The 25,068-nt window shown below is 41.0% G+C and overlaps 1 protein-coding gene across 3 annotated transcripts in view; it reads right to left on the reverse strand.

Annotated features, from left to right (window-relative positions):
• TENM2 (teneurin transmembrane protein 2) overlaps positions 1-25,068 on the reverse strand; it is an 860,742-nt gene that overhangs the window by 509,460 nt on the left and 326,214 nt on the right. For all 3 annotated transcript variants that reach the window (XM_056867244.1, XM_056867243.1, XM_056867245.1), the window contains one exon: positions 20,839-20,922. In XM_056867244.1, the coding sequence (XP_056723222.1) occupies positions 20,839-20,922 (84 nt within the window). The remainder of the gene's footprint in view (positions 1-20,838; positions 20,923-25,068) is intronic.

Below are 25,068 nucleotides of genomic sequence, written 5' to 3' on the forward strand. Positions count from 1 at the left end.
CATATTATAAAATAAAATACATACGATGACTATCCATAGGTGCTAGCACCTAGACATTACACAGCATTTTGCTTGACAGTGCTTCTTCCAGGGTCAGCCCTGGTTAATATTTGGATGGGAAAGTCCAGGATCACTTCTCAGAGGTGGGCAATGGCAAACCACCTCTGAAAGTCTCTTGCCTTGAAAACCCTATGGTGTTGCCATATGTCAGCTACAACTTGACAGCACTTTCTACCACCACGACTGTTAGCAGCCCACCAGCACTTCTCCTTTTCATATTTCGAACATGTAAAGAAACAGACCTGATACCAATAGTAGAAGGTCTTCCAAGTTCAAGAACTTTATGATAGAAAGAATAACACTCAACTAGAGGCAGTAAAGCAGACAGAAAACGCAGCCGGGACTCACCGTGAGTTGCTGTTGTGTTTGACAGGCTGGTGGTCCAGGTTGGAAGGAGGGGGACACCAGCCAAGCACATGGCCCAACTGCTTCCATTACCAGTGGCATGGCATGGCCGTCTTTTCTCCGCCCCTCGGATCAGCCTATAGCTGTGGTGAGGGGTGGGCCACCGCTCGGGGCCTGGGGCAGGGAGCCTCAGCACTGACATGTCGGCATCACCCCACCTAGGGTTGCCAGGTGCCTATTTGCCACCAGCAGGAGGTTTCTGGGGCAGAGCCTGAGGAGGGAGGGGTCTGAGGAGGGGCGGGACTTCAATGCCATAGAGTCCAATTGCCAAAGCGGCCATTTTCTCCAGGTGAACTGATCTCTATCAACTGGAGATCAGTTGTAATAGCGGGAGAGCTCCAGCTAGTACCTAGAGGTGGGCAGCCCTAGCCCCGCCCCTTTTGCCCATATAAGGCCCTCTTGCCCTCCCTCCTAGCATTGTTGCCAGCAATGACGGATCCCCCCCTTCCCTATGTTCATGGTTTTATTTGTCTTATTTCTATCACAGCTTAGGCAGTTTTGGCATTGGGCTGGATCCATTTTGGAGAGGATGCGCCTGTTTGCCTGCCTTCCCCATCTTTTGGGGACCCCCATAAGGGGTCCTGGGGTGGAGTCCTACCACAGATGCCCAGCTCGGGGACTGTCATGTTGCTCCATTCCCAGGTGGCAAAGGGACCACGTAGAGATTTATGTCCTAGTGGAACCATTGGCTCACCACTCCATTGCCCTCCCAGCACTGGGGTTGGGGATCACTACATCGGCTGACATGGTGGTCGCCTGATGCCTGGATCCATGCCATATGCTTGGCCAATGCTCCACCTGGTGTAATCAATAAAGCTGTGGCCTTTTGTTAACCCAAATAAATTGGTGTCCGTTGTTTGTTTTGTGTTTTAATTTCTCTCCCTGCTTCCGACTCGGAGCTCCCCCTGCTCTTTGGAACGCAATATGGGTAGAATGAGAAATGCCTAGCTCCTTGTCTAGAAAACTCCAAAGGAGCAGAAGAATGAATGACCCTGGCCCAACTACCCAGAGTAGTAGACTCCAATCAATTGTACCAGAGAGCATTGGCAGGAAAAAGCTGGGAATATGCTGCTCATATTACATTTGCTCGCTGATTTAATAAACAACTTCATTATCTAGTTCTATCAACCCAGCAGCTTTTCCAAGCATTAGAAATCTACACGGAAGTGTTTTCTTTAAAGCTTAAAAAAAGAGCCACAATCTCTCTGGAGCATACAAGAGGGTATAGCTTTCTGTTTGTGGTGAAATCTTTTGGGAAATATGTCAAAGACTTGCAGCATATCTGGAGAAGGCAAACACTATGGTTGGATTTTAAAATACCCATTAAAACAATAATTTAAAAGTCATTGTTCTCTCCCTGTGACTCCAAGAATGTAGAAAGGATAAGAAATGCTCTGCCTTGGCAATGTCACAGACTTGATCTCCACAATCAAATGCCTCCAGCAGGAGCACGCTAAAATCTAAAGCTAGAAATGATTTTATCATTTAATAAAGGAAATGCACACAAACTTGCAGAGAGGTTTGTTGAAAGAAATATAGTGTCATTTATGGCAAGTAAATAGGATTTTTTCCCTTCTGAACTCCAGCTGGGAAGAACACTGAAAAATGAGTTCTAATTTGCTAGAGCCTCAATTCCCAATGCATGTATACAAACCGCATCTGCTGTGGTGCTCTGGTTCTGTGGTAATAACTACTAATTTTTCAGCTCAGACTTGTGACAAAATTTATGCATGATGTTTGGGACGGGTTAAAATCATATATTCAGATATAAGATGAACATTCATTTTCCCTCAATATTTAACTTAATACCAACTCTGCTATCTTACATTACTGTAAGAATTTATATTCTACTTACATCAAAACACATCAAATGGCTATTTCCAGTGTTCACTGTCACTTAGAAGAGGGCAAGGAGCTGTTCCTGTTGGCAGTAGAGGCTAGGACTCCCACTAAGGGTATAAATTATGGATGGAAAGGTACCGGCTGGACATTAGGAAGAATTTGTTAACAGTAAGAGCAGTTCAGCAATGGAATCAGCTGCCTAGAGAGGTGGAGAACACCTCCTCTCTGACAGTCTTCAAGCAGCAGCTGGACAAACATTCATCAGGGATGTTCTAGGGTGATCCTGCATTGAGCAGAAGGTATGAGCTTTTGTGAACTACAGCTCACTTCTTCAAATACAGCTAGAATGTGAGTCCATCTATCCTTAAGTCGAGAAGAGTGAACTAGACACACAGTGGCAATGTAAATGTAAACAGCAAGTAAATGGCATTAGCAGGCGTGATTGGATTAGGTTTGATATGCAGAGGGGTAGTAGGCTTGGAGAAATCAGCACTGGTAATGCTACTACCCCTCTGCATATCACACCTAATCCAATCACGCCTGCTAATGCCATTTACTTGCTGTTGACATTTACATTGCCATTGTGTGTCTAGTTCACTGTCTCTACTTAAGGATAGATGGACTCACATTCTAGCTGTATTTGAAGAAGTGAGCTGTGGCTCACAAAAGCTCATACCCTGCCAGAAATTGTAATAGTCTTTAAGGTGCTACTAGACTCTTGCTTTTTTTTCTACTACTCATGACAGACTAAAATGGCTACTTATCGTGATCTATCTTCATACGACTCAGTTCAGCATTTCCCATGATCTCCCAATTTTTCCAGTGGATTTTTTTTAAGTCTTCAGACTTTTTCATGCTATACATTTTGAGTGTGAAAATCTTGCCTTAAGAAGCATTTTACTCATTCTAAAACAGAAAATGTCTCATAAGTGGTTTTTTTTTTTTTAGCGCTCCTCAAAGTTTTGCAGTTTTTTTCACCAGAAAATTGAAAAAGAGGTCCTCGGGGGAAAAACACACAAAGACCACCCTCCACACACATTTTCTTCCTCTAGGCCTTCATATCTCTAGGTATAATTAGGACTACTGCTATTTTTTGCACTGTATGAGCATCATCATCATCATCATACTTTTTGACCCATGTACTAAAACAATACCAAAACAACATGATCCTTCCAAGATGACTGACAAACTGCATAGAGCCAGCATGGAGTAGTGGTTAAGAGTGGTGGTTTGGAGCAGTGGACTCTAATCTGGAGAACTGGGTATGATTCCCCACTCCTCCACATGAGTGGCGGACACTAATCTGGTGAACTGGGTTAGTTTTCCCACTCCTACACATGAAGCCTGTTGGGTAACCTTGGGCTAGTCACAGCTCTCTTAGAGCTCTCGCAGCCCCAACTATCTCACAGGGTGTCTGTTGTGGGGAGGGGAAGGGAAGGTGATTGTAAGCCAGTTTGATTCTTCCTTAAGTAGTAGAGAAAGTTGGCATATAAAAACCAACTCCAACTCTTCCTCTTCATGGACAAGGTAAATACTATAGGAAAGGTCATTAGATTAAATTAGACTAAAAGGGTGAAAAGGAAGTTAGCTGGCAATGGAAGGATAATAAGATGGGTCCAGGCTAGTTCAGAAAAAAACAGCACTTGGAACAGAAACTGTGTTAATGTTTAGTTTACCTATGTGAAAATGGAGTTAAAGGGACTTTTGCCACCCTCTCCCCATATTTATTGATATAGTTCTTCGATTTGAAGTGATACGATGTTCTTGGCTCTGCACTAGTACTGTTTTTTTCCCCAAAACACTCAGAAGCTAGTCAATATCCTTTGAATGCTTGATTCTAAGTGGAGACTAAATTGTTCATCCCTTTCAGACTCTGGTTTTACAGACAGAGATGGCCTCTAGGCTGCAAAGCTCTCTATTCTTTGACCATTGTGCATGCTTGAGACAACATATATTTTCTTGACATTTTGACTTTTACCAACTTCAGAACACCTCAACAGCAATGTCAATGATGTGTATCACAAAAATACCGACTGCAAAAATCAATAGACGTCAGTCCCATCTATCTTCTTTAGATTGAACACTTGACTACTTTTTTTCTACATAAAATGCTACTTGTTGGCTACAAACAATGAGATAAAAAGATCCTTCCTTTCTTTTTTCCAGAGTCATTTCTATTTCCTAGTCTCTCTGACACCATACTGGTCACTATTAACCGTAAGGATACTTGTTTTCATAAGTGAGTGATTTCTATCATCATCATCATAATGACTGCCTAGCTAGACAAGACTAGATGAAGAAGTAGCTGCTTTCCCCCCTTGCTTTAACACTAGAATGTTACAAGCCAACTTTTGACCCAATTGTCCATCACAAAAGGTAACACTGAAAAAAACATACCCACTGTTAGGAAGAGCAAAATATAGTGAATTGTCTGTCACTCCCCACAGAAGCTGAACAGTATAATTCTTTAGGATTCATTGAATAAGACATATGAAAATAAGAGACCCTAATAGGGACATGAGTGCTATTTTTGTTACAATATTGTGTATCACCTAAAAATGCTGTCCATAACAGATACCCGGCTATGACTCAAAGGCTTTCGTATTTGGTCATGATAGACAGCCAAGTGCTCTTTAGAGAATTTCCTAGCAATCCATACTGCCCTCAGAGGAGTCACCCATCTATGTTTTCTCTGCAAGACTTTAACACTTTGACATTTACACGGTGACCATGGCAGGCTGTTCAGAAACCACTTCTGCAAGGTGATGACTGCTACCCGAGGTGCAGGTTGGTGTGAACTGCAGTTCCACCCCTGTAATAAACGGCATTCGTTTCGATCACATTTAGGAAAAGGACATTTGTCAGGCAGTGGGAAAACACAAAATCCCTCGTCAAACAGTTGGTATGAAGAAAAGTTCCCCATATCTGCCAGTAGCCAAAAAATAATACCTGCCAGCCTCCAGGTACTAGCTGGAGGTTGCCAGCCTCCAGGTACTAGCTGGAGATCTCCTGCTAATACAACTGACCTCCAGCTGATAGAGATCAGTTCACCTGGAGAAAATGACCCCTTTGGCAGTTGGACTCTATGGCACTTAAGTCCCTCCCCTCTCTAAACCCCGCCCTCCTCAGGCTTTGCCCCAAAAATCTCCAGGTATTTCCCAACCCAGAGCTGGCAACCCTAGGTACAACCCATCTAAATAGGTAGGGGTCACCACTGGGAAAAGGGTACAAATCATTTCACACGTTTGACTGGCAACAGTTCTATAAGCAGTCAAGAGCCAGATTGCCCAAAGTGTAGTTTGCAACTCCAGGGGAATCACTGGACAGGAAAGACTGGGGTTAGTATTTGCAGGCCCAAGTTTACTATACGCTAAAAACAAAATGGAAACAGCAAAGGATGAGCATAGAAGCCCATATAAAGAAGTATTATAGGTAGGACACACAATAGGTGTGCAAGGGTATAAGAGCCAGATGGGGATATTCAAGCATAAAAGTGGAAAGAGGACACAGGTCATTTATGCATGGTCGCTTTAACCTCCTTTATTCCCCATTTCAGCCAGGATCAAAGTAACTAGGGGTTGGGGAAAACTGTATGCATTGGCTGAAATGATCAGGGACGAAACTGTGTGCTAATGGAGGCAGGAATACAGAAAAGCAGTCTCCCAAGTTCAAATCAAGTCCCATCCCTTTAAATGCTGCTCTGTAATTGGTTTACCTCGCGAGAGAAGATTTTCTTCCCCCCAAACCCAACTGCCACATAAAAAAACATTTTAAGAACAAAAAACAAAAAATGGAGCAATCTGAAGAAAGGAGGGGGGAGAAATCCAAGCCTCATTTTTAAAAAAGCCTTTCTTTTACTCAGAAAGAGCTCCAAGGTAGCAGGAAGCACTTGAATCCCTGTCTCTTTACACACTGCTTTGTGATTGGTAGTGAGAGAAGCCAATCTTCTGTGCTTCCCCTGTTTGGCTATCTGGATGCTGCCTTGAAGAGGGGTTTGGAAAAGGGTGGGGCGAAGCTCAACCCGAGAAAGTTGTACGCTCGCTCGGTGATTCCGGAATGAGCCAGGATGAATGGTTTAATTCGGGTTCCAGAAGAGGAATGGGAAAAGCCGGGTTCATTTTGCATTGAAACAGCGTTGAGCTTCCAAGGAATGAGGTAACGTGCATACTGAAAAGTTTGTTCCTGGCTGAAACAGGAAATAAAGGAGGTTAAAGCGACCATGCATAAATGACCACACTCAGTTGCACTGATACACAAAACGGCAGTGCAACTGTCGAATATTTGTCTAACATTGCCTGATATTTGAAAACCACCCCCTTATATCAAAGTTATAACATGCTTCCTCTTCCTACAACTTCTGCAGTAGAGCCCCACCTTTCTTTCTAAAGAAAACTGAAAGCAACTTCATTTTCCTTTTTCATGTTTCTTAATAAGAATAAGAATGGGAAGTCATCAGTATTTTGAAGGATGCCAAAGATATTCAAAGAAGATTACTGTGCAGGTGATAATCTGGACTCCAAACAGCTCCCTCCCAACAAACCAGCATCCTTAGTAGCAGCACAGCAGCTCCAGTACAGAAAAAACAGTTGAGTCGCAGCAAGGGGATGAAGTATCCCCTTATGCTGAATCCAGTGCTCTTCCGTGCTCAGTGAACTCTTGTCAGGCTACTGGAATCTATACCCAAATCTCTGAGTTCTTCCTGGTCTCGGATGACATTTTCTACTGCTCACAAAATATACCTTGGACAACAGCCACTTATCCTAGTCAAGCGGGCTAGTGGATAATTATATCCCAATAGTACACTTATTTCTCTTCAATTTAAAACATGTTTATTGTAGTAGAAGTCTTCCACAGCCTCCTCATATCTGCAGAAACACCACACTATCTTAGCTAAATGTCCCTGAAAGTCCAAAGTGTGATCTATGTATCTGGCCTACTTCCAACCTTCCCTAGCCAATTTTCTGCAATCCAGTTTCTGTTTTCAATGTATGTCAAGTTAGGAGGGGGAGAAATAAACAAAATCTAATTTTGAAATCTCATACTGGCCTCTGCAAATAACTAAAATGGGAAAGCTGTCCCAGGTACCTCCCTGCAAATAAGGCATCACACATTATTAAATTAATTATTAAATGACTGATCAACGTCAACAACGTAACTCTCACTTTACATGGACAGGCAACACCACCATGGCTCCAAATGCAACCTGCAAACAATTGCCAGCTTTGCTTACCCTTGTCTGCACATGAACTGTGCTGAGAGGTGATGAGAATCAACACCCTCTGCCACAACCAATTTCACAATGAAGGTTTTGGCAGATGCTTGACAACACCCATGGCCCTCCTTCTGAGAAATCACCCTGCCATATGATGATTGATGGTCTGTTCTGGAAATGACTGTGCTAGCATGATGCCTCAGGTTCCTGCCAGATTCTCCCTGCCTATCACGAGCAACCTGCCCTATTCCTGCCAAATTAGTTATAGCCTATTTAGTCAGATTGTTGGTTGATGTATGCATACCCAATATGAGGAAATGAACTGCCAAGAGTAGATATAATTTACTATTTTTTTATGTGTGAGCATGAAAATCATGGAACAGGATCCATCATCTTTATAAAGTCACCATTTGGCCTCATGGAATAAAATGAGCAGAAATCAATTAACACTTGGTCTGGCTAATTACACCACACTTGTTCCCCACACTTGTTCCCCATGCACACTGTGGAAGATAGCTGGGTGATTTTGGGCCAGTCACACACTCCCAGTCCTGGCCCTGGCTAGGATTTAAATGGGAGACCTCCAAGGAATACCAGGGTTGCGATGCCTCCAAACATCTCTTGCGGGGTCGCCATAAATCCGATGTGACTTGATGACAAAAAAGAAAAAGTGTGTGTATTTGTGACCACTGCAGAAGGCCCTTAGGGCCAAAATGTGCTTGGTCTTATTTACTGTGGCTTTGTTTGGGGGCTATCAACTATGAGATACTCACTGAGTCTGGTTTATTGTGGTCTTGTATGTATATCACCAACTTTGAGAAACTCATTTGTATTATATATTGTATATTGAGGACTACTTAATCCAGTCCCTTTCAGTTCAAAGGCCTAAATCCAAGGCCTATGTTTTCAAATTTGTATTTTAAGTGCAATAAATTGGGGAGGGGAGGCAGCATGCTATAGCCCAATCTTGTCAGATCTTGGATGCCAAACAGGGTCAGTACTTGGCAGGGAGTCCTTCAAGGGAGACTCTGCAGAGGAAGGCAATGGCAAACCATTTCTGATTCTCAATTGCTTTGAAAGCCCATTCCTGGGGTCATAGGGTTGCTAGTTCCCTCTTTGCCACCAGCGGGAGGTTTTTGGGGTGGCTGTTTTGGGAGGGGAGGGACTTCAATGCATAGAGTCCAATTGCCAAAGTGGACATTTTCTCCAGATGAACTGATCTCTATCAGCTAGAGATCAGTTGTAATAGCAGATCTCCAGCCATCACCTGGAGGATGACAACCCTATGGGGTCACCATACACCAGCTGTGAATTGACGGCACTTTATACCCGCACGCATAATAAAGTGATTTGTTTTGTTTAATTCATTTTTATATTGTTTTTGCTCAACCTTACTGGTACCTAATTCAATTTTGGGGTTGGGTTTCCCCCTGCCTTTTTTGGTGTGTGCAAAAAAAGGAACCCAAAACCAATCATAGAGAACCCCAAAAAAATCCTGTTCAGCCCCAAAGTGACCAGCTATTAACATAAGAACATAAGAAATGCCATGCTGGATCAGACCAAGGTCCATCAAGACCAGCAGTCTGTTCACACAGTGGCCAACCAGGTGCCTCTAGGAAGCCCACTGCCTTGCCTGTTTTCCAAAGCACCTAATATAATAGGCATGCTCCTCCGACCCTGGATTCAGATTCGCACACTGTTCCCAGGGTTGGTAGGTGGGAAATGTAGCTGATGCCTAAACAGAGGAAGGCAGGAAGCTACTTTAAGCCTCCTCCATACCCCACCCACATAGGCTAGGCAGTGTACTGGAATAATCTGAATGTGATCTTCTATTCTAATTTCATGCAAAACAGTTTAAAAGATATTGTCGAAGGCTTTCACAGTCAGAGTTCATCAGTTCTTGTAGGTTATCCGGGCTGTGTGACCGTGGTCCTGGCGAAATGTCAGGAAAGAAAATATCAAGACCACGGTCACACAGCCCGGATAACCTACAAGAACTGAGTTTAAAAGATGTTTCAAAGTAGTGTAGAGATCCTGGTACACATAATACATACGGCTATCATTCACAGAGGTTTGATTATTCATGTTTTTTTATGTTTACACAGTTTAGGGCAAGACTAAGAGGTATCTGGGGAAAATTACATTTATGCAAAGCAGCACATCAACTGCATTGATAAAGGATACCTGATTCAGCATTATTAGCACTATTGTGTGTGTAAAGTGCTGTCAAGTCGCAGCCGACTTATGGCGACCCCTTTTTGGGGATTTCATGTCAAGAGACTAACAGAAGTCGTTTGCCAGTGCCTTCCTCTGCACAGCAACCCTGGTATTCCTTGGTGGTCTCCCATCCAAATACTAACCAGGGCTGACCCTGCTTAGCTTCTGAGATCTGACAAGATCAGGCTAGCCTGGGCCATCCAGGTCAGGGCATTAGCACTATTAGTATTCACTATTCTACCTTAGACATAAATACTTGCTCTGATATTTTTCATATCAGTTTTTATGTTGAAAAACTGCTAGACTCTGCACTGGCAGAAATCCAGTTTGTCTAATCATATAAAGTGTACAGTCACCATGAAATCTGTGTTTTCTTTAACCTTTACTATATCACTAGCTGAATTCTAGTAACAGAATTTTAAAATCCAGATACAGTGTCCTTGAAAAAAGGTTCTACAAATATCCTTAATGACTACTAGCAATTTTGGGAGCATAAATGTCCATTATCTAAGAGTGATGTGATTCTTTCCCAAACTTAATATGCCAACAGTGGATTTGTCATCCAAAATTAGCCTTGGATTGACACCAAAACAAAGACATTCAGGTGTGTTTGGTATCACTTGATCATATAAATTATACACACATATAAAATTACTGAGGCGACACCAAACAAAACAAAACAAAACAAGTCTTCACCTGTCGGCAGAAGACAACAATAAAGAGAGACAGATGAACTCCCTGGGGAAGGAGATCCAAAGTTATGGCACCACAGCTGAGAAGGCCCTTTCTCAGGTTGCAGGAGCACCCAAAACAGGGCTTCTGAAGATGACTGGAATGGTCAGGAAGGTTCATTAGGCATTAAGGATTCTTCAGGTATGCTTTAAAGTATTACCGACATTTTGAATTGGGCCCAGAAGCAAATTGGAAGCCAGTGTAAATGTGAACAAGACTGGAGTGATATGGTCCCTATGACCAACTCCAGTCACCATTCTCACCTCAGCATTCTGTACCAACTGCAGCTTCTGGACAGTCTTCAAGAGCAGCGCCACACCCAGTGTACTGGAGTAAGCTGGCCTATATGTTACCATAGTGGACATGATATTTCCTACTCAGGACTGGCTGCAGCCAGCTCACCACCTGTAGTTGGTGAAAAGTGTTTCTAGCCACCATTGCCATCTGTTTATCCAAAAGGAGCCCTTGGTCCAGCAGCAGCCCCAAGCCACAAACCTGCTCCAGAATTGAAGATATCCCCGTTCCTGGATCAGACCACCTCATCAATAGCCCCTCTGTTTTGTCAGGGTTAAGTTTCAGCTTCCTAGCCCTCATCTCACGGCCACCTTCAGTGACTTGTTCACAGTTTCCACAGTTTCCCTAGGATGTGCTGGAAGCAAAAGAGAGAGCTGAGTAGGGGTGTGCACAATTCCCCCCCACCCAGTATTTTTCGGGTTGGGGTTTATTAGACTCAGAAATTTTCAAAAAAGCCGAATACTTAATTCAGCCTTTTCTGGATTTGTTGAAAAATGCAGGTTAATAAACTTGAACCCAAACAGTATGGTGCCCAGTTGAAGGCTAGGCTCAGAGCAAGGCCAGCCTTCATTTCTGCATCCTGCCACAGTTGAAGTCCATGTGGAATTCAGCTGTGGTAGCAAAGGACTGAAGGCGGGGCTGGCTGGGAGCTCAGTTGTGCTTCGCTGTGGCAGCAGATCTCCTGATGCTGTGGCAAAGGGCAGAAGGTGGGGCTGGCATTATTCAGGGTCTGCTTTTTTTACGTCCATTTATTGCTGCCATTTTTTTGCTGGAATTCCCCCCCTCACGATACCAAAAAGGTATTTTTCAGTTTTTAAAATTTTTGGCATATCGATATGCACATCCCTAGAGCTGAGGGTCATCCACATATTGGGGCGAACTCAGCCCAAATCTCCTGATGACTTCTCCCAGAGGCTTCATGTAGATGTTCAAAAGCATGGGGTACAAGATGTAACCTTGCGAGACCCCAATGGCCAAAGATTAGTATAATCTAATTTATCAAATTTAAAATACAAAAGCCTTGACCGATCCTCCTCTAGTCAATATTGACAATTGTGCAACATTAATTCTGGTAAACCTGGATCATAGACAGCCCAAATCCATCTTACATGTCAAACCCCTCCCCCACCACCACCTTAAACACAATGCATTTTATCCATTAGGCCATCTATGGCATATATTTATCACAACTGATATATATGTAACAGGATAAGTATCTGACTCTAACACTTGACTCTGACACTTAAGTATTAATAACCTCAGGAAGAAAGCTAGGCTGGAAACCTTTTCTCTAGCATGCTAGCTTTTCACGGGTGGAAGTTTTTGATGTGACAGCTTCAAACATGCACCATCCTACCTGAAGTAGTATAGTCCCAGGAGGGCTATACCACATGCTTTTCTGTAATGTAGAAATTGCTACTCAATCATTTTGGAAAATAGTACCTTTCGTGTGCAATTCAATGCTTTTTCAATTGTAAGGCATAAAACAGACATAGATGTTCTTTTTCACTGGATCTTCTCTGGTTGTTTTAAAGGGGGGGAGACTTCAAAGCCGCCCAGAGGCTCTTCATTACACGTAGAGGCAGTCAGAGCAAAGTTAACAAGCAGTTTTAGTCCTTAAAAATCCAGGCTAGTGTTGCTACCTGGTGGCTCTGAGAACAAAGGTAAGAAGATAGAGGAAGATGGATGTTAATTAAATCACCTCAGCAAAGGACTTCTACAGAGAAGTGATAACTCACGGGTCAGGCCTCGTTTAGAGGGGGGAAAACTATTGCAAAAAGAAATTACATGGGGAATAGGTAATGAGTCAAGGCACAGATCTGTCTCCATACCACTGAAGTTATACAGATCCTTGTAAGGCAGTGAACAGTTAAGGCAAAGTGAAAATGGAACATGCTAAGTCAAGACTCTTCATTCCTTTTCAGTCGGATGGCTTTACCTAGTGGTTGGAGAATATATAAATTTCAGAACACAAGTTTATGGCCTTCAGTCACAAACATAGTTGTTTGAAATGTTATGAAATGGGTAAAGCTGTTCCAATGAAAGATGCTGTGTGAAAGCAAACATTCTGATCACCAGACATTAAGCATAGTATATAGCCACCCAGATCGTGCATTTGCTGTGTGATCCGAACAGTGCTCCAATATACTGATGGAAGAGAATTTCATGAAATTAACAGGTAACAAGAGTTACTGGTGAAAGGCATTTGTTTCAAACACTCAAAGATCCAATACTGTTTCTGCAATTTAGTTTCAGAGGGTAGCGGTGCTGGTCTACAGTAGAACAGCAAGATTCAAGTCTAGGAGCACCTTAGAAACCAACCAGATTTTCAGGGTATGAGCTTTTCCGAGTCAGACGTCTGATGAAGGAAGCTTTGCATCTTGAAAGCTCATACCCTGAAAATCTTGTTGCTCTTGAAGGTGCTACTGGTCTCAAATCTAGCTGTGTTGGCACCAAAGGGAAGCAAATGTTACAGATACTTCCTTTACCACTGGATATGTGAAATGAAAAATCAAGTAGGCTAACTTTCAGTCACTGACTGCTACTTACAACTTGTTTGGATCTGATCAGTCTACATGCCTAATTCAGTTCAATTTACTTTTTCTTAATAAATAGCCTAATGTAACTATTTTATGCAAAAATATTTCAGTTTCATCCTTGGGTAATGCTAATAGTCCACAAATTCTGGTGATTTTCAAGTTCGCATATCCTGTATCCTCTCTGTTATATAAGCAAATTCCAACCCGGAACAAGCTAACATAAAGATCTTCTGCTTTCAAACTGAGGCCGGTGACTCATCGGAAGCAACGACATCATGTCACTGGGGATGCTCTGGTATTTGGGCAAAATTTTATAGTAGAAGTTATTTTACCATAGAATTGTTGCTCAAATACTGGAATGTCCACACATCACCAACGATGTGATGACGTCACTTTCGGTTCGCACTGGAAGTGACGTTGACACATCACCAGAGAAAGAGGCCTAGGCCTCAGTTTGCTGCTGTTAAGCCCCCACCCCACCAGCTAGCAGAACAGCTCCAGGGAGATGGGGCCCCAAGCAGGGAATCCCCTACCCACGGGAAGGGGGTCTGGGAACCCTAGACTATCATGATGTTCTCTACATGGGGCTTCCCTAGAATATGACCTGGAAGGTTTGATTGGTACAAAATGCAGCAGACAGGCGCTGAGCATACACCACCTGTGCTCCAACATCTACAGTGGCTGCCTATTTGCTTCCAGGCCCAATTAAAGCTGTTGCTTTGTACTTCTACAGGCTTTCTTGGCCTGGGATCCTCATGCCCACATCTAATATATTCCTAAATCTCAATTACATTCCTCAGGTAGACTTCCGGTATAGTTCTTCCGGGACTATCTCTCAAATCAGTGTGCTCTTGCAGCAGCTTGGGCAACGGCATTTTCAGGGGCAGGATCATGAAAAAGAAGAAGAGGAAGAAGAGGAAGAAGAAGAGTTGGTTTTTATATGCCGCCTTTTCTGCCACTTAAGGGAGACTCAAACCGGCTTACAATCACCTTCCCTTCCCCTCCCCAGAACAACACCCTGTGAGATAGATGGGGCTGAGAGTGTGTGATTTGCCCAAGGTCACCCAGCTGGCTTTGTGTGTGTGTTAGAGTGGGGAAACAAACCCAGTTCACCAGATTAGCCTCTGCCACTCATGTGGAGGAGTGGGGAATCAAACACTGTTCTCCAGATCAGACTCCACCGCTCCAAACCACTGCTCTTAACCACTACACCATGCTGGCTCTTAGTCATGGTCTGTCTGAAGACATATGGAAGGCACCACCTCTTGCTTGTTTTTCATGAGGCATTCAAAGGCATTTTATTTCTAAAGGTCTTTTGGGGGGCAAACAGACTAGCGGGCTTTCAGAAAGGTGTAGGATATTAAGCTGTTTAATATGTTTATTGCAACATGGTGTTGCCTTTGTAAGCCACCTTGAGTCCTCAGAGAGGTGGAGCAATAAAAATATCAGGAAGCAAGTGTAAGGACTTCTAGCGTGAAGCTGTTATAACAGTGGGGAGGAAAGATGACTTCAGGGTGGGCACTCTAACCCAACTGGAAAAATGAAAATGTGGTAGGAGGGAAGAGCAGCTAGAAGTCTGACAAGATCAAACCACAGGCAAGGATTTTAACAGTAGGTAGAGAGAAAAAAGGGTGGATCTTAGAGACACTAGAAAGAAACAAATAGGAGAATATTGGTCACTTGAAAATGGAAGAAGCAGCACATAGAAAGTGCACATTTCTGAGGCAGGGAAGATCTCTAAAAGTGACAGAAAGGTGAAATCAATAATTGCCAGGAAGTTATTATTCTTGCTATTTGAAACAAGAATATGGAAACCAAGAAACACCTTGGCTTTCCTAGGTGTAAAAAAGTGTAAAATAAGCAAGCAATTCACATGAGAAACAGACATTGAAAGGGTTAGTCTGCTCTAAATCCATCTTTACAGAGCACAGTAACCATTTAATGGACAAGGCTAGACTTCATCAGTTAAATATTCATCATCATTAACAATGATTAATTCATTTGCTGTTCCAGAGTCATTACAGTAACACCCCAGATATTCTACAATAATTCTACTCATTAGCGTGTTCCATTATTTCAAAGCATTAAGACAGTTTTAGTGAGAAAGCTCTTTGACTGAAGCTCTAATCTCTCTTTCTTCACTTGGCAGCCTACTGCCTTATCTGTAACTTTCTCTGAAGTATGCCTTTCAGTGCTTACTGGTATGATGTTTCTAAGCCTAGTGATGTCCTTCCATTACGTCAACTCAACAATTATTAAAGCATGGGGGGGGGGGGATGATATCTGATGCTTCTGCAAATGTTTTTCACTAATTTTCTCAATGCGTAAGGTTTGAAAAAAGAATTCGGGGATTATTCACAGCTTCTGGAACTCGCAGAAAAGAATTGTTTTGAATTGAAAGGAGGATTCTCTTGGAACAGCACAAGCTGGGACAATGGCACGGGAAAACACAGAAAACACAGGTAATGAAGCACTATCACACATGCAGCCTCACCCCATGCTTGTTTACTTAGAAACAATACAACTGAGTTAAATACAGCTTGCTTGGTAGTAAAAGTGCACAGCACTGAAACGTTAGTCTACAATCCTCAACAACCTACTTGCAAGAAATTTATGTTATTTCAAAGGAAACATGTTTATGACTGTGGAACCCTGGTATGATCCTGTGTAGATGCACCTTGTTTAGATCTCACTGTGAACAATGTGCATGATCCAAGCCAAAGGTAAGCACTTTAAATCCTAGTAATTTCAACTGCAGTGAGGCATGTGCTTACCAGCCATTTAAATCAGTGAAAATATGGTTTACTAATTCTGGATTTTGTCCAGTAAGATTAATAAACTGTGCACAGTGACAGAGAATTTCATTGTTATCGTTGTGATTATTATTGCCATCTATATATTACACAACATAGTCTCAATACAGAAATACATTAGCACTGGTGCATATGAAAATGGTATACCCTTAACAAAACCGTTCAGGCAGCACTTTTTCTAAATGTGCATCTACATGTAGTCACCCCAAATGCACCTCTACTGTATACCAGATGTGTCATTAACTATTTCTTGGGGGGGGGGGACTTTTAAAAATAGGATAAAATCATGCGGCGTGAGAATACCATGGAATAAGTCAACACTAACAGATGGTGTTTATTTTGTCATTGCTTGTGTAAAAAAAATGCCACCTATTCCATCAAAATGAGTTTCTTTAAGCTGGAAGCTTGTGTAAAATGTCCTATACAAACTGCTTTTAAAAAAAATCAGCTGTCACTGAGTTTCTTAAAATATGACCACTTATTTTCATGGCTTCACATATTCTAGGACATGGTGCAATATACCCGAGCTTGGGTTTGTATAAATCTGACACGATGGAATATTTTGCCAGAAGCGATGTCTTGCAAGATGAAATCTGTTTTGTTTCCCAAAGTTTGCAAATTTGTTAGTTTGAATATCAGGGTTATGAAGACACAAATCCCACAACAAAAATTAAATCTGCCCTGGGGATTTCTACCATCAGACACAGATGTCACAGTTTTCTTTCTGCAAATACCTAATTTGCAATTAACTGTTCTCTTCAAAATATTGTACACTCTCACAAATTATATATATTTTTTATTTCCAAGGCACACACATTTTATAATGCAGTTAACATTATCCAGTAGGTCATTCATGAGCAAAACAGCACACTGCAGGAAAAGGAACTGTTAAATCCGAAACTGGTAACCGTAGAATGTTAAATGAAAAAACTTGCAGAGCATAAATATAGATTGGCTTACCTAAATAAAAATGGTTCTACTTTTTAAAATATATAAACTGTACGAAGTCAAAATGAATAAATATTTGAAGTCCACAGGAAATTATCAGTGGATTAATTTTATCAAGCTAACTTCAGTAGAATAGCAACAGGGACAGGCTTTCATTTATTTAAATGCAATATTCTATGAAAATTAAAGAAAGATGTTGAGTATAAGAAATACTAAGTTGTTTTTCAGTAGTTAATTTAAGATTAATGTCATAAATATTAGAGATCCAAACACAGTGGCTAAATCCAACTCTTTTCTTTTGAAAAAAAATGACACTGTGAATAACATTAAAACCTCTCTAACAGAGCATTCCTGAACTCCTCGGCCGAAAGAGCTCAGGAGGCAAAAAAGGGGGCTGCACCAGCATAAGGTGGAACTTCATGGGGTTGTCATGAGTCAGACCTGACCTGGATAGTCCAGGCTACCACAATATTATCAGATCTCAGAAGTTAAGCAGTGTCAGGCCTAGTTAGTATTTGGATAGGAAGTCCACCACGGAAGTTCAGGGTTGATATGCAGAGGCAGGCAATGGCAAACCACCTCTGAACATCTCTTGGCCTTAAAAACCCTATGGCATCACCATATATCAGCTGTGACTTAACAGCAAAAAAACAAAGCAAAAAACAAAACTCCCCCAATATAGTGTTAAATGGGACTAGCAAGGTGCAGTAAATGGGACTAGCAAATGGCTTTTCAAATCCATTTGCCCTGCTAGCCAACAGTAAGAACTTCTCCCTTAGCTCACCAGTGGCTCTCTTTATTCCACAAGCCCAACAGAAAGATTCTTCTTACATCTCAGTACTTATTATTCACAAATTGCTATTTTAGGCTTGAGGCTGAGAAAGTCGATTCCTTAACATTTAAAGAAGCAGCTTCCCAGTTCACACTACACTGTCCAGTGGCTGTAATATAAATTTAATTAATATTTTAATTGATTTGTATCATATCATCACATAATTAGAAAATGTTCTAGATGCTAAATTTGTTTAACCAAAAACGTAACTTTCCTATATGGCTATGAGAAACACTGTATGTGAGGCGAAGCAACCTGGGCATGTCTAGAACACAGACAGTCCTATGTAATTTAAAAATCCATCAGATAGATGTGTAATATCTATCTTCCCAAGCAACAGTGGTATAACAAGGAAAAATGTAGTATTTTTAATGCTACTCTCCTCTCCAACACTACATAAAGTGTGTATCAAATATGGGTGTGCCAAAATATAACAGGATGAACTTTTGATTATTATTTAGAGTGTAAAACAAATATTGTGTTCAAATGTAACCGTATACTGTCTACAAGCCAACGTCCTATATAGGCTTTTTGATTAAATTGAGTGGAATGGACTTCATATGCTTGTCCATTCAGCATAATGGCAAGAAATATTGCCTTTACTCTGATTGGTAGCCAGATCAGATTATCTCACAGTATCATAAGGTATCCCCGATTGGCTGGGATCATCTCACAAAGAAGCTCCTGGGTTTGGATCCAACTATCTGTGGGATCAAGCATAGTTGATCTTTCCCTTACTTCCCTGCCCTCAGCAGCCCTTTCCAATTGTAGAAAGTTCAGGACCTGGAAAGGGATGAAATGTTTGTTCAGTGGAGCTACACTGACTGAAAGAGTAGGACAGCATGCTTTTGACACCTTTCCCATCCTTAACGCAGCTCCCGAACCATATGGCTATTAGTCTACACAAGACCCATGTCTTGGGAAGCAACTTTCTCATGGTTAGAAAGGGCTGTTGGGAGGAAAGAAACAAGAGAAAAGTTTGCATCCATTTGCACCTTCTGTGGACTGAATGTTGGATCTGACTCCTTGTTGAAATGGCACTTAAATCAAATTGGGGAAAGAAGCATCTGGAACAGGCAATCAATGGTCCACGAAAAAGAAGAAAAAAGGCACTGAGAAACCCTTTGTTTTTATCCACTCTCAAAAATGTTGTGGGCGAAAATCAGGTGTAGCCCTAAGTTACTGCACAATGAAGGATCGTTCATGGGGAAGTATAGAAAATGCTCCAAGAAATGCCTCTACAGCAGATTGGTTTGAAAGGCTGGCTGTATGTAAAAGCCCTTCATACAGCAGCTCACACACAGCAATTACAGCTCTTGGTACATGCTGTGAAGCCGCTTCTCAGTATTGACTCTGTTGACACAACACGGATCAACTGGAGCCCCTGAAAATCAATGACCTGTTCTACAACGTAGTGTTTTCTCTCCTAGTTTTCCATAGATGCAGCAGGGCTGAGACAATGACGACTGTGCAGAGTCCCTTTCTTTCAACGAGAAACAACATTAAGGTATTTTTTTTGCTGCTTGGTACATTTAGAGTATACTGAAATGGTTCCTGGTTAGCCAAGATATAGTAAAAACACAACAATGAAATAAAGACTTTATCCACAGTGAAATAAAAGTCTTGTGTTTACTGTGTGTCCTGTGTTAATGAAAAACTACTAGTGCCATCTATCCTCAGATGGAAGACAAAGACTAGTGCCATCTGTCTACTGGCACCACAAAACTCAGGATGTAGCCATAATTCAGGCTCTGAATTACTAGCAAAGAAAGCTGACACTATTGCCAGTTCCCACAACTGTGTCATTTTTATGTACAATGTGTTGTTTCTACTGTACAATATTCAACTTTTGTATCACTAAATTGAGATTATATATGTAGACATGATTCCATATGCAGCCATCATTCCATTAACCATTAAATAATAAGTGATGGGCTTATATTTTAATATACCCACAAATGAATCATAGGTGCATGCCTCAATGGTACCAAAATATCATATTGACAGTTATTATTATTTTATTTCTATTTATACAGATTAGGAGGACTAATTCAGTTTTTCCACAATGGATGACCTTATTGTTTTTAGAACATAAAAATGTGTGAATTATAACAGCAAAGGCAGCACAAGTGGTTATAGTCCTTGGCACCCAGAATAAACAGAAAAAGGAGACTCCCTGGAAAATTATAAGGGATTGAAGCCAAGTAGTGATTTAAAATAGAAGCAGAAATTTAAAAAGGAAATTGCTCCTAGCATAGTCAAGGTAGGCTTGGTGAACAGTAAAAGTGTCACCGACATATATATTATACAGAATTTCCTTCACTAAATTTTTGTATATTATCTACTGTTTTAATTCATTTCTGACAATATAGAATAGATGGTCAAGGAAGAAGACTTTTTATATGCCGACTTTCTCTACCACTTAAGGGAGACTCAAACCAGCTTACAGTCACCTTCCCTTCATGCAGGGAGAGCGAGGTGACCTCTGATGGTCGGAAAATAAAAGCATAATCAAAACAAAGCTCCAAAGTAGTTGGGGGGTGACCGCAACGGAAAAAGCCATACATAACAGGCCATGGTTAAACCATAGGCTTTGGTCACAGGCTAGAGTTTCACTGGTGATGTCATTATGTAGCTGGTGAGCCCCCGCCCCCAGCCCAGCAGTGAGTCTCCCTAGTTCCTACTCTATGTCTACACTTTGGGTACTACACCTTGAAAATGAGTTAACCAGCCAGATGGATGCTTTGAAACCAACAGTTTAAAATAAGGAAGCGGTCATGTAAACATTGACTAATAAACAAGTAAATACATACATATACACAAATAGAATAAAGGATAAGAATCATATAAATCCCACTAAACTCATCAAAGTGGGATCACACAGCTAACAAAGCTGTAACTTTAGTTATAGGGGTTCAGAGTGAAGCAAGTTGAAAACCTTACGTATTAGGGAGTTCTTTGTTTCAGCCAGCTGCTGCCAGCCAGTCTGTCTGTCTTTCAATGTCTCAGAAAGTTGTGTATGAAAATCTAAATAAAACAAAAATAAAATAAGTTTTAGTGCCAGCTCTTCATCAACTTTTATGATCACCCACATACCCTTAGCTGGCAGGTTCAGAAGACAATTTTTTTTACATCACTCACCTTCTCCCCTCCTTGTAATAACCAAACATTAGTGCAATTTACTTAAGGCTCAATCCCAGAAACATAATGAAAGAATTAGCAAACTGGGCTTTCAAAATTAGGCTAAAGGATTCATCATCTTCCATAGGACTATTCCATATTCTTTGCTATTGGGACCTCCTTTAGTGACTTGTTTTTTATAGACGTGTAAGCACACAATAATGAAGAATAAACACAATCAGGTTAATTTCTGCTTGAATACTAACTTGATGGAGATCCAACAGTTCATTAAAAAAGGTGTAGATATTCAGTGTCACATTTTACCTATTTATCATGTATTAAAAGTTACATCTACAAAGGGTGTTTCTAGAGCCCTTTCACAAATTTAAGCAAGACATAATTCTGGCAAGAGATCAAGGAGAGAGAAAAAACCCAAATTATGGTGATATTAGCCTGAAATAAATATATTTACTTGTGATTATTATATACAAATAAAATCAATACTGAACATAATGTACTATCAAATAATTATATTTACGTAGTTATAATATGACCCACAACTGAAAATATGCAATAACATGAAGTATCGAAACAACATAAGATTAGTTATTTATACATAGAAGGCTGTTTGTAAAGTTGAATAACTTAAATGTACATTAGAGTTCCACAGAAATAAATGGAGTTTTGACTATCTGAAACATTTGTTCAAAGATTATCATACTCTTAATCTAAGTTGTCTACATATAATGCTTCTAAAATAAATTGTTTCTGGAGTAACCACCAATTTCCTCTCCTCCCTAGCCTGTGTCTATGGAAATATTTGTTGGATCAATGCTGGATCTGTCTAATAGGTCCTGCCTCTGGCTCCATCCACCAAATCACCAGGTATTTCCCAGCCGAGAGCTGGCAACCATTCTACGCTGCCAACTACAGACAGAGGCTTCTACTCCATAGCACAGCTTGGAAGTGGATGCAGTCTCACCCTTTTGCAGATAGACTGTCAAGGAGAAGCACAACGTAGCTGAACTTAGAGCCAGTATCCCCTCATGTTTCACAACCCTGGGATAAAACAAACTCGAGCTTTGCCTGAAAATGAGTCAACCGTAATCCATTTTATACAGATTGTTTAGTTGGGCGTGGAGCAACCTAAGGATGCTAATGAAATTATCCTCACTTGACTTCTGGGATTCCAAATTACTAGGCTTACGTGCAGAGTGGCATCAATGCAGTAGCATCTAGTATTCAGGACTTTAATTCCAGAACTTTGTATAGCTCCAAATTTGTTGGAGCTTTCAGCTCCTTCTGTTCATTCACACAACATTATAAATGCACCAGACACTTGGGCGCGCTGAAAAACACAGCGCAAAAAGGAATGTTGACGTGATGGGGTAATTGCACCAAAATGTCTTTTTGTGCTTTCACCACTGTGCTTTCACCAATGTTGTGCTTTCACCAGTTGCACATTAGTTACGTACATTTGTAACTTGGATGGAGAAATAAAAGATGAAACACAACTGTAAGCTTTGGCAAACTGTGGATATGTCAATTCTGGATTTAACAATTCTTCATGTCCAACGGAAAACCAAAACATGGAAGGGAAGAGAAGCAAAACATAGAGTAAAGTGGATTGATAAAAATAGTGGAGTCCTGAATAATTACTCTTATTCCCATTTTAAAGTTGGACAAACTACACAGAAAAACAAGGTCATACAATGAATGCATGGCTGAAATTGGAATGAAAGGTTCTACCAGATGTAAATCCAATATGGCATCTTTTATTTGTAAATTGACTGATTTGCTGCTGGACAAATCGTATGAATTAGGCAGTTGGTTTTATAAGAAGGTGCAGAAAAGAGCAACCAAAATGATCAGGGGGCTAGAGCAACTGCCCTATGAGGAGCAGTTGAAATGCTTAGGGCTGTTTAGCTTAGAAAGAAGGCAGTTAAGGGGAGATATGATAGAGGTCTATAAAATTATGCATGGTATGGAGAGAGTGGACAGGGAGAATATTTTTTCCCTCTCTCATAATACCAGAACACGGGGTCATCTGCTGAAGCTGGCAGGTGGCAGATTCAAAACAGATTTTTAAAAAAGTATTTCTTCACACAACACATAGTTAAATTGTGGAACATGTTCATGGAGTGGACATGTTCATGGAGGATAGGGCTATCCATGGCTACCAGTCAAAAGGAATACTAGTCATGATGTCTAGTCTCTACAGTAACAGAGGAGCATGCCCATTATATTAGGTGCTGTGAAACACAGGTAGGATGCCGCTGCAGTCATCATCTACAGCTTCCTAGAGGCACCTGGTTGGCCGCAGTGTGAACAGACTGCTGGACTTGGCCTTGGTTTGATCCAGGGTGGCTTTTCTTATGTTCTTATGTTAATTCATATACAAAAGCCATTCTTCCTAACACGTGCATAAAAATCTTAGTTCATGTATGATTAACACCAAGTACTTTTCTGCTGTGCACGTAGAGAAGTTTGTATATAAAAGCCAATATGAAAGATATGAGTGATTCAAACCATGTCATTTTCAGGTACTCTTGTCCACGTCTAATCAGTTGAGCCTTCTTTTTGATGAGGCATATTCTTGATTTTAAAGCATGAAAAAATATTGCAGATTTTTAAGGGTACTTCACAGCATGTAAAAAGCTATGAATAAAACTAAGAAATATGAAGCCAAGGAAAAATTATATAGAAATTAAAAGTCCAGGGCTTGTACAGAATATTAACTAAACACAGTTCATCTTATGATAAACATCCAATAATTTAGAAAACATTTTCTCATTTTAGTTCTTTCAGTGATCACTCAAGAAACAGAATATAAAATAAATGGGACTGTATCTTAAATTACATGTTTAAAAGAGTGCCTAAACCAGGATATATAACATTAAAGAAATAATATTAAATGATTATAATATAGCCAATGACAAGAAGTTGCCTGTTTGAAGCGGTGGACTCTGATCTGGAGAACCTGGTTTGATTCCCCACTCCTCCACATGAGCGGAGGAGACTAATCTGGTGAACTAGATTTGTTTCCCCACTCCTACACATGGGCAAGTTACAGTTCTATTAAGAGCTCTTTCAGCCCCACCTACCTTACAGGGTGTCTGTTGTGGGGAGGGGAAGGAAAGGTGATTGTAAGCCAGTTTGAGTTTCCCTTAAGGGGTAGAGAAAGTCAGCATATAAAAACCAACTCTTCTTCTTCTTCTTCTTCTTCAACATGCAAGTAAGGCTCTTATTTCATTCACATTGCATCTAATGAAAAACTCCAGCCGTATATTAACAACCTCAAAAAAAGGTTTTATCTCACAAGACATGAGACTGTATATTTGAGAGCTACTTCTGGTACACCACATCCAATGAGACTGCCACCTCAAATATACCTCCTCTCTGCCCTAAGACCTTATCTACCCTCTTTATTTGGAAAAAATTCCAAGATATGGGAAATATGTTTGCCACTTGTTCCGCTTCTGTGCCCACATTTTTCTCTCCCCCTTTTCCAAGACTACAAAAAAGGATTCTTGTATACCATTAGTTCCCAAGTCCTATAACTGGAGCCTTACAAGGCCAATTTTAAATTATTTTCGATTAAAATTAAATAAATAAATAAATAATATGCATACCTGGGCTGTATAATTGAGTTATTTTCCAACCAACCTTTGGGTACCCAGCTTCGTTCATAGGTTGGGTTTTCTCCCCCCCCCCTTTTGTTTCTGTCATGTGTTGTTTCCTGGTTGAGGATAGCCAGACATTCTTAGGGCCAGGAATAACTAACAGTTAGTTCCAACTGATCGTAGGGCTTTCTGGAAGATACAGTGGTCCCAGACCCTTTAGGGCTTTGAAGGTTAATATCAAAACCTTGAACTTGATCCAGAATTCAATCTGGCAGAGCACCAGTTGAATATGTACTGTCCATGGAGTCCCTGTCAGGACCTGTGTGGCCGTGTCTGGACCAGTTGAAATTTCTGGAGCAACTTCAAGGGTAGCCCTGTGAAGATTGAATTACAGTAGTCTAGAGGTGACTGTTGCATGGATCACTGTGGC

The sequence above is a fragment of the Euleptes europaea genome, chromosome 1, assembly GCF_029931775.1.
Source record: "Euleptes europaea isolate rEulEur1 chromosome 1, rEulEur1.hap1, whole genome shotgun sequence".
Classification (NCBI taxonomy): Eukaryota; Metazoa; Chordata; class Lepidosauria; order Squamata; family Sphaerodactylidae; genus Euleptes; species Euleptes europaea.